Source organism: Ranitomeya variabilis, chromosome 7, assembly GCF_051348905.1.
Source record: "Ranitomeya variabilis isolate aRanVar5 chromosome 7, aRanVar5.hap1, whole genome shotgun sequence".
NCBI classification, from domain to species: domain Eukaryota; kingdom Metazoa; phylum Chordata; class Amphibia; order Anura; family Dendrobatidae; genus Ranitomeya; species Ranitomeya variabilis.
This window is the reverse complement of record NC_135238.1, coordinates 6165159-6175617: the sequence shown is the minus strand read 5'-3', so window position 1 is coordinate 6175617 and position 10459 is coordinate 6165159. Positions and strand designations below refer to the sequence as shown.

Below are 10459 nucleotides of genomic sequence, written 5' to 3'. Positions count from 1 at the left end.
CCTGTGAACCTGTGGGATGATCCTGCTACTCTGCTCTGAGTTCCTGCTGCATACACCAGTTCCAGTAATCCTCCTTCATCTGCTGCTCGTGTTACTTCCATCTGCATTTGCTGGACATGAAAGCTGTTCCTGCTCTGCAAGAACCTGAGACTATTACCCAGGCCTCCCTGGTTGAGCTAAGATATGATTTGAACTGCCTTATAACCATATCTATCTGTGTTGTGGACTAAGCAAGGACTTATTCGTGTCAAGTATCCTCAAGAATAATTGTGCTTCATAGACTTTCTGCGTGATTGCATTTTCCTCTGAAGTTTCCTATTGACTGCTAAGCTGCGTTTAATATTTACACCAAGTGTTGTGGACTTGAGTTTCTCTCTGCACCTGTTTGAATCACCGTGTGATAATATAGACTTTACCACTTATAAAACTGTGTCCTGTAGTTGTCTTGTTCCACGCAAAGAGTCTCCTGAGTTATCCCCTATAATTATTACACCTACGCTCAGATCGGCCGAAGTAAGATGGCGGTCGGGTGCCCCTGTGACGCCTGCAGAAAGCAAGCCAATCACTGTCATGCCCTTCTCTAAGATGGTGGGGACCAAGACCTATGTCATCACGCTGCCCACACTCTGTGTCCTCCTTCATTGGCTGAAAAATGGCGGTGAAAGCATCATACGAAATGAGACTTTGGCGTGAAGATCGCCGACAGCATGGCCGATCCCACACTGGGATCGGGTCGGGTTTCATGAAACCCGACTTTGCAGAAAGTCGGTGATTTTTGAAATTGTCCGATCCCTAATCCCGTCACCAAGATGACCAAGGACGCTTCTGTACCGGATATGCTGTGGTCTCAGAACATGAGGTAATCAAGGCAGAGTCAATGCCAGCTCATATGTCTGCACAAGAAGCAGAGCTCAAGGCGCTCACAGAAGCGTGCAAACTAGCAGAAGGTAAGAATGTAAATAGCTACACTGATTCCAGGTATGCTTTTGGCATCGCACATGGTTATGGGCCTATCTGGAGAGCCAGGGCTTTCCTGACAGCAAATGGCCACCCCATTAAACATGCTGAGGCAGTCCAGCAACTTATGAATGCACTACAGTTTCCCACCCAAGCAGGCATCATAAAGGTAAAGGCACATACCAAAGGCACTGATGGACAGGCAAAGGGTAACGCACTGGCAGATCACGCTGCCAAGAAAGTAGCAAGCACTCCTGTAGCCTCTCAAGTACATCACCTAGACACCCCACCATCTCCATTTGTGGCAAAAGACATCTTAGCCCGGTTACAAGAACAGGCAAGTAAGGAGGAGAAAAATAGGTGGCAAAAGATAGGAGCTTGCTCTGATACCGTCACTGGGCTATGGGGGAGGGGTGAAAAGGTCTGCCTACCACAGGTACTGTACCCAATCATGGCACAGGTTCTGCACGGGAATGTGCACCACTCGGAGACAGCCATGTGTGACACCCTACAGAAACAATGGATTGCCCCCGGGTTTTCCACCTGTGCAGAAAGGCAGGTACAGAGCTGCATGATATGTGCCACACATAATCAGGGTAGGACAGTGAAAACTCCATCCAAACACACTCCTCGGCCCCTTTACCCATTCCAGAGACTACAGATTGATTATATTCAGTTGCCCAGGGTAGGGACACATGAGTATGTGTTGGTCTGCATTGATTTATTCTCAGGTTGGCCAGAAGTCTACCCAGTTGCCAAAGCTATGGCTAAGACAACGGCGAAGAAACTGATGGCTGAGATCATATGCAGGTATGGAGTTCCTGAGGTCATTAAAAGCGATCGGGGTTCCCATTTAACTGGAGAGATCATGTCACATGTAATGGCAGCACTGGGGGTAAGTCAAGCATTGCATACTCCATACCATCCACAGAGCAGTGGAAATGTGGAGAGACTAAATGGAACTCTTAAGCTTAAAATCCAGAAGGCAATGGCAGAGACTGGTAAACCATGGACAGAATGCCTTCCTCTGGCTTTGTTTTCAGTAAGATATACCCCAAACAGGAAACAGGACTGTCACCGTATGAGATTCTGTTTGGCAGGGGCCCCAATCTTGGATGTTTCTTTCCACAACAGTTGCAGCTCAAGTACCAGGACTTGACTAGCTATGTGCAGGCCTTACATGGACACCTTGCCAAAGTGCATTTAACTGTCTTCAGTTCTCTTCCAGACCCAGACAAGGATCCTGGACACCATCCCTTGGAGCCAGGAGACTGGGTAGTGATAAAGCGGCACATCCAGAAGAGCCTGGAACCAAGATTTGACGGACCGTACCAAGTGCTCCTGACCACAGCCACAGCTGTCAAGCTCGAGGGAAAACCTAGTTGGATCCACGCATCACACTGCAAGCGAGTTAAAGAACCCGACAGCCGATAAAGGAAACATAATGTTTTGGCTGGTTTCGATTTCCATGGTATTATGTGTAATCGCATAGGACAGTCTGAATTCTCCAACATCCTTGAATAATAAGTTTGTGCAACATCGCAGAAAATTGATAGATGACTTGTTGAGAAATTCCCAGCCCTTATCAGACTGTTGGATCTGTACGCATTCACCAACGTCAGCCACAAGTATCCCCTTCCTAGCTATCCCTGTGTCACCTGAGGAACTGTTTGCCTGGACTAATTGTTCTGACACACTTGCCAATAACGCCACGAACAATGTTAAGTTATGGAACACTACCATTGGTATACCGATTGTAGGATGGGTGGGATACCCTTGGTGGCAAGGTAATCTCTCAGGAAGTAGTACACATCTACAATATTTGGCCTATAAGGGTGAGGCCTGGGTACCTAGGAATAAGACTGGACTAACTGATTTAGGGCAAGTCCCAACCCAAGATCTACAGGTTAGTTTCAATATCACCTCACACTCTACTGATGCCTTCAAACCAAGTTCAGTAGAAAGAAGGTTGTATAATATGTCTTGGAAATTCTCTGAATTATTCCCACGGGGTTCCAACGAAACTTGCACCAGCATTCCTGGCAACCTACCTTGTAAACAGTCCTCTGAATTTGTGCCAGGAACCCCTATTTGTGGAAACCCTGATGCAGGCTACTGTAGCCCTTTAGGACAATCCCCACCCTGGTGTACGCTCCAAAATGCATCTGCATTCGTGGACTTAGTCCATAAATTGGTACTGCAACATTCAGCCCTATGGGATTTGCCTTATGGTATGTTCCGGGCATGCGGAAACAATGCATATAAATGGCTACCAGTAGGGGTAACAGGCACTTGCACTCTGGGTCGCTTGTCTCCGGCCACCTTTGTAATTCCAAACCAGCAATTAGATACACAGGCAATACCTAAACATACAGTACGTTATATAAAAGAGCTGCGGATAATACACCCCGCCCTTCAGGGAGACCACACATAGTGCAAATGGGTATAGCCAATAAAATTGTTAGTTCTATTTTTATTAACCCTATGATTGCACAAATGTGGGATAAATTGGTTAGGGCCACAGACTATCTAGATGACCAAATTTGGGATATATTGGATATACTAAATACCACCATTGCTGTCCAAAATCAACTTATTGTAGTAACCAACCAGCATACTATAGTACTGGACTATCTAACAGCAGCACAGGGTGGTATGTGTCAGGTTATTGGACCTGCTTGCTGCCATTATATAGATCCAAATAGTACTCTAAAGGTACCGTCACACTAAGCAACGTCGCAGCGATATAGCCAGCGATCTGTGACGTTGCAGCGTCCTAGGTAGCGATATCGCTGTATTTGACACGCAGCAGCGATCTGGATCCCGCTGTGAAATTGCTGGTCGCTGCTGGAAGGTCTGCACTTTATTTGGTCGCTAGGTTGCCGTGTATCGCCGTGTTTGACAGCAAAAGCAACCATACCAGCGATATTTTACACTGGTAACCAGGGTAAACATCGGGTTACTAAGCGCAGGGACGCGCTTAGTAACCCGATGTTTACCCTGGTTACCAGCGTAAAATGTAAAAAAAAAAAAACACTACATACTCACATGCGTCCCCCGGCGTCCGCTTCCCACACTGATTGAGCGCCGCAAATTGAAAGTGAAAGCACAGCACAGCGGTGACGTCACCGCTGTGCCCTGCTACTGCCGGCGCTCAGTCATTGCAGGAAGCGGACGCCGGGGGACGCATGTAAGTATGTACTTACATTTTACGCTGGTAACCAGGGTAAACATCGGGTTACTAAGCGCGGCCCTGCGCTTAGCAACCCGATGTTTACCCTGGTTACCCGGGGACCTCGGCATCGTTGGTCGCTGGAGAGCGGTCTGTGTGACAGCTCTCCAGCGACCAAACAGCGACGCTGCAGCGATCGGCATAGCTGTCGCTATCGCTGCAGCGTCGCTTAGTGTGACGGTACCCTTAAGATGAAGCTAAAGTTAGAAGATGTTTAAAGACTCAGAGACCAATATGACAAAGATAATGATCGCACTAAGGACAGCTTTTGGTCAGATACTTTCTCTTTCCTCAACCCACCCAATTGGTTTAAGGGGATCGGGGGCTGGGAAGCTGGGATTTTACAAAGCTTATTGCATATTGTAGCGATTGTCCTTATTGCATATATAGTGTTCAAAATAGTTTTTAAGTGTATCTCTGTATGTACTGGGAAATTCTGCACTCACACAGCTGATGATGATATATACTAACAAATCCTATGGCCAGGAAACAGTACAGCTTATTCAGAATAGTGAATAACATGGGGGAAATTGTTATAGCAGGATCCATTTTATCTTGCTTGCCTCCATTTTGTGCAAGTGTTACAAAAGTTGAGAAAAACAAGTTATTCACTATTCTTCATAGCTGTTATTGCTGATTGCTAAGAAATGACTGTAGCAGGGCATGGGGGATGTAATGTCCTTGGTAGATAACGAATAATGTTCTGTGTAAAAATATGATTGCAAAACCAGAAGGAGACAAATAACTCTCCGACGCTTAGCCCATATATGGTGAATCCGCTTCCGACATAAGTATGCATAAAAAGTCTGTGAATGCTCAATAAACTAGAGATACTTCAGATACATACCCAGTGTACTGTGTCTTGTCTCTCCGGTGCCGTGACGTCATCTCTAAGGTGGACTCATCAGAGAACTGGTCGAGACCGGTGACAACAGACGAAAAAAAAACATTTTAAAATGGCACCGCCGCAACTGCGCAGTAGCAGCTATCGGTGCATATAGAGGTGATGTGATAGCTGCTACTGCAGGCGCCATTTTAAAATAGATTTTTTTTACACTTCTCAGGAAACCATGAACCACAGTTACTGTTAGGACAGAATGTTTTTTTTTTTTAGTCTGTACATATATTCATTTTGTAAACTAGGGGGCGGGTCAGTGAGGGATCAGTGACCTGTCAGCAGGCTGCATTATGAATATCTAATCAGAGCACCACATGAAGACCACGCCCACAGCCCCGCCCACAGGCCACCCCGGGGCACGAGAATCTCGTTAACTCAAAACTGCAAATAAAGACTCTACAACAACCACAAGACGGATTTAATCAGCAGGTATCAGTGTGAGGCCAGGGTCACACTTATGATTGTGATGCGAGTAACTCGCACGAGTCTCTCACATCAATACCTGGCGCTACCACCGGCACTCGGACCGGACCGTGCTGCTGTATGTATTTCTATGCATGCATGCTGTATGTATTACTGTAAAGTTGATGTTAGAGCTAGGTTTGGGGTGAAGGTGAGGGGTAGCGCTTAAGTTACCTAAACACATGAGATGAATGTAAACCAAACATTCATTCAGCAAACATCTACCTGTCCTACTTCCCCCAAACATGAGGGATCGGTTTAAACAAGGATTCACGTGTTCTTCACTGGGACAGAGGAGAATGCCGATGCGGGACAGATGGCAGCAGATTATCTCCTCATAGCAAAAGGAGCAGGTGTTGACATTGCCTCTTCCCGATCCTTCCCTTCTGCAACATCATCTGTCAAGGGAGAGTTGGGAGGTCACGTTGTCAGATGGGACAAGTGAAGGTATTCAGCACTCCCACCTTGGTAATATAAAAACTTGATAGTCCTTTATTAGTAATCCATATACTCCATTAGTAATCCACGTTGTCAGATTGTCGACTGATCGCATTCATCCTACTTTCACCTAATCTGTATGGGGATCCAACAGTGAATACAAGGACAACTCTACTCAATGTCCTAGTAAAGCAGGGCTCTAATGGTTAATATGTCTTGACTTATGTCCAGCTTTACAATTGTAGCCACCTTCCATACAAAATGATAACATTGTTAAATGAGGCGTGGCGCGTAATTAGGGTTATTATAGGTTATAAAGTAGGGCCATAAACAGTTATCACAATCTTCACTTTATTTCACTGAAACATTACCATCCAACACAGTTTTTCTTCACTTCACCCTTGTACATTGAAGAAGTTGAGTTTCCGAGCATCTCCAGTGAGAACCATGCAGAGCATTCCTGAAATGACCGGCTACATCAAGAACTTCAGTCTTAAGGACTGTAATAATAAGGGCTTCTCCCGGATTCTGATCCAGCTCTTTGGTTACTTGGGTCATGGGAAATCGTCCTTCATCAACACCTGTAAGTACGTCCTGGATGACACCGCGTTCAAGACCTACGCAGACGTGAAGAATAATGATGGTGGTAACACCACAGAGAGGATCACCTACGAGCTCACCGACACACTCACTCTGGTGAACAACCGAGGCTGCTCCGTCATGAACGAATATGAGACTGGGGAAATATTTGCACAATTAGGTAAATATCTATATTTAAGATTTCTTCCTACTATCGTATCCATCTACATATGATTATACAAGAATATTATGAAGGAGACATTATTACTAGAGATCATTTTTAGAAGACTTTAATAGGGCATTCCAGTCCCCATGAATTAACTTCTATCTACAAGATAAGTAATAATTCTTGGATGAGATTCAATTTCTCTCTAATAACATTTAAAACATGTTTCTAACTTGCTGAAGTTTCTGTTGCGAGAATGATGTTCTCCTCTATGGCCATCATGTATTGCTCCATCCTAAACCTAGAGGTGGTCCATAACAATCCACTTGTTTCTTTATCTTTTTCTTTTCTTTTTTATTCTTAAAGGTAATTTGTTGCCACTCAATAAACAAGTAGCGTGGAGTAAGGGCATCAGACTGGTGGACAGGATCATCCAGGCGGAGCGCTATGTGAAGACATCAGACTTCATATATCCTATATTTGTCTACAGGTCAGTGGATGATGTAAGAACCAACTAAATTACTAAGAATACAATACATATACTGAACAGCTGTGAGAATAGAATACACAGAGAAAACAACACGAACAAAGCAGACGATACAAGGGGCCAAATAAAAAGACAAAATGCTGAATTATATACGAAAACCACACCTTCATATACCAAAAACAGCAAATTATTGTACCAAGAACCACAGCACAATATATAGAGACCTGCTCAATACTGTACCTAGAGCCACACCATAATATACACAGAACTGCACCATACTGTACCTAGAATCACACCAAGATATACAGAGTATCCATTATATCACCAGTATTAGATTAGAATGGACAGCAGTGTGAGCAGCCTCTTCTTATCCCAGCATCACTGGTATCTCCAGTAATAGTCCAGGTAGACAGGGTGGACAGCAGTGTGCACAGCCTCTTCTTACCGCAGCACTCCTGGTATCTCCAGTATTAGATCAGTTAAACATGGGGGACAGCAGTGTGAGCAGCTTCTTCTTACCTCAGCACCTCTGGTATCTCCAGTGTTAGACCAGATAAACTGAGTGGACCGCTATTTGAGCAGTCTTTTCTTATATCAGCACCTCTGGTGTCTCCAGTATTAGACCAGATAAACTGTGTTGACAGCTATGTGAGCAGCCTCTTCTTACCTCAGCACCTCTGTTATCTCCAGTATGAGACCAGATAAACTGAGTGGACAGCTATGTGAGCAGCCTCTTCTTATCTCAACACCTATGGTATCTCCAGTAGTAGACCAGATAGACTGAGTGGACAGCAGTGTGAGCAACATCGTTTTACCTCAGCACCTCTGGTATCTCCAGTATTAGACCAGATAAACTGAGTGGATAGCAGTGTGAACAGCCTCTTCTTATCTCAGTGCCTCTAGTATCTCCAGTATCACACCAGATAAACTGAGTGGACATCAGTGTGAGCAGCCTCTTCTTATCTCAGCACCTCAGGTATCTCCAGTGTTAGAACTGATAAACTGAGTGGACAGCAGTGTGAGCAGTCTCGTCTTACCTCAGCTTTTGTTTTATCTTCTTAGATGACAATAAGTACCCTGGGAGCTCATCTTTCTTCACGTGAAGGTTGTTAGAAGAGCTTTATAGTAAAGCTGCTCACAGGCATCTCTCCTTTTAACATTTTGGGATTATAAGACAGATGTTTGCTAGTGTAGCAGGAAACCATTTAATGTTCTTCATAAAGAAAATTAGTGTGATGTGCTAATTAAACGTATTGATGAATTTCTTTTTAACCCTTTTCCGACATTGGGCAAAATAGCACGCCAATGTCAGACCCCCTCCTTTTGATGTGGGCTGCGGCACTGAACCCACATCTTTTCCAACACATGTCAGATGTTTTGAACAGCAGACATGTGCCTCTAACAGCCACGGGTGGAATCGCAATCCACCCGTGGCTGCTACCTAGTTAAATGCCGGTGTCAATCTCTGACAGTGGCATTTAACCCGTGCTTCTGGCAAGTGTGACGGAAATCCCCCCCCATCGTTGATCGGGAGGCACCGATGGGTTGGTATGACAACCAGAGGTCTTCAGCAGACCTTTATGGTTGTCACTGCCAGATTGCTATGAGCGCCGCCCGGATTATGGCATCTTCTAGTCTCCCATGGAGACTATTGAAGCATGCCAAAAGTATAGGTATGAAGATGCTGCTTACACTACTGTCCACCCTGTCTATCCCCTCCCTCTGAAACCCTTTAAGTTAGTGCCATTAATAGTGTAGGCAAAGCCTCTGTAGGACTTTTTATTAGTAATAATAAGTTTTAAAAATGTCACATTTCCAGTGTAAAAAAAGGACTCTCATCTGATGAAGCACTCGAAATAAAGGCGCTCCTGACCACTGCCAGAAACCTAACAGGTAACCGTAGCGCTGGACTGCCAGGTGGTTATGGGATTTCTTGTATTTCTGCTTAATTCTCTTATCCAATGATTTTGATTTTCTCACAAAACAGTATATCCAGAGTTATGTAAGGCTGTGGGCTAGGTCTAATCTCAGGATCTTATGGCTTTCCTTCTTTGGTGCTTTCTCCAAATTTTCTCTAAAGTTATACTGTACATCAAAATCCTCCATACTTTATTGTCTTGTTTCTTCTTCCCGGTGGTTTTCATAATGAATTCCTGAAATGATCACTGATAGAAGGTTACAATATAGCGTTTTATAAACTGATTATAATTTTTTTTTCGACATTTTTCATTTTTTCTCCACCATGATTTCGGCAGGACGTAGAGCTCCTCGTACATACTCAGAAGAACATTTCTTCTTTTGCAGGAATTTTCCCTTTAGTCGTTCTCACCCATAAGACCAACCCTAACCAGAGAGAGGTCCGGGCCAAATTTGAGGACATGGGTGTGGAGAGGATCTTCCCTCTTGAGAACTTCACCCCTGAAGATCACATAAAGACAAGAGGAAAACATGAAGATGTTCTGAAGCTCCTCATTGAAGTCATTAAAGACATTGAATTCCGATTGGAAAGATTCCATTCCCCAGAGGATGAAAGACAAAAGAGGAAACAATTTATACTTCAATTTGTGCATGAAAGAGAGTTCAGAAAGAAGGAAGAAATGCAGAAAAAGCATAGCGAGGAAATGAGGCGCAAAGAGATGAGTAATCAGCCGAAAGACTCAGAACGTAGATGCGCTTTACAATAAATAAGAAGGGATTACAAGTTCACCCCCCACGAGGCCATTATATCATATCCTATGTAAAGCGCTATGGAATAAATGGCGCTATAATAATAAATAATAATAATAATACTATTGTTTAGTGTTTACAGCTCCTATGCAGAATTATGCATCTCTTTGGTAACAGACTACTGTCTGTGTTTTTCCCTAAAAATGTTTCTGCACCAAATTATACAATAATTACTTGCTGTGCTTCTTGTTTTCTTTTTGCTTTTCAATGAATTTTCATTTTTTTATGTTTTTTTTTGGTAAATTTTTTTTAAGGTATTTTTATTTTATTGCACAGATAAAACATGCAACTGTGATTTCAAATGCATTTTTTTCAGGCTCCCAATAAATGATGAAAAAGCAAAAAAAGTGCAAAGTTCTACGACATCTTAAACCACACTCTGCCATTTTTATAGTGCTTTGGAACAAAGCACTATACTGTTATTCCACCGTGGTAAACTTCTTCTTATTCTTATTATTCAGTCCGCACGTAATGCGGCCCGAACCGCTAAACTCACAGACTCCAGTGAGGTGT

At 43.8% G+C, this 10459-nt stretch overlaps 1 protein-coding gene across 1 annotated transcript; it reads left to right on the top strand.

The window, feature by feature from the left end:
• Positions 1 to 6434: 6434 nt before the first annotated feature.
• On the top strand, positions 6435 to 10216 carry LOC143785221 (uncharacterized). The gene is made up of 4 exons (XM_077273938.1): positions 6435 to 6747; positions 7099 to 7222; positions 9039 to 9112; positions 9524 to 10216. The coding sequence occupies exons 1-4, from the start codon at positions 6435 to 6437 to the stop codon at positions 9901 to 9903; spliced, it is 891 nt and encodes a 296-aa protein (XP_077130053.1). The 3' UTR covers positions 9904 to 10216.
• Positions 10217 to 10459: the final 243 nt, after the last annotated feature.

Excerpts from the sequence above, each read along its gene's own strand:
- LOC143785221 (XM_077273938.1), top strand. The coding sequence starts at position 6,435 with ATGCAGAGCATTCCTGAAATGACCGGCTACATCAAGAACTTCAGTCTT. Across the intron at positions 6,748-7,098 it reads GGAAATATTTGCACAATTAG|GTAATTTGTTGCCACTCAAT; the intron begins GTAAATATCTAT and ends TTATTCTTAAAG. Across the intron at positions 7,223-9,038 it reads TATCCTATATTTGTCTACAG|TGTAAAAAAAGGACTCTCAT; the intron begins GTCAGTGGATGA and ends TCACATTTCCAG.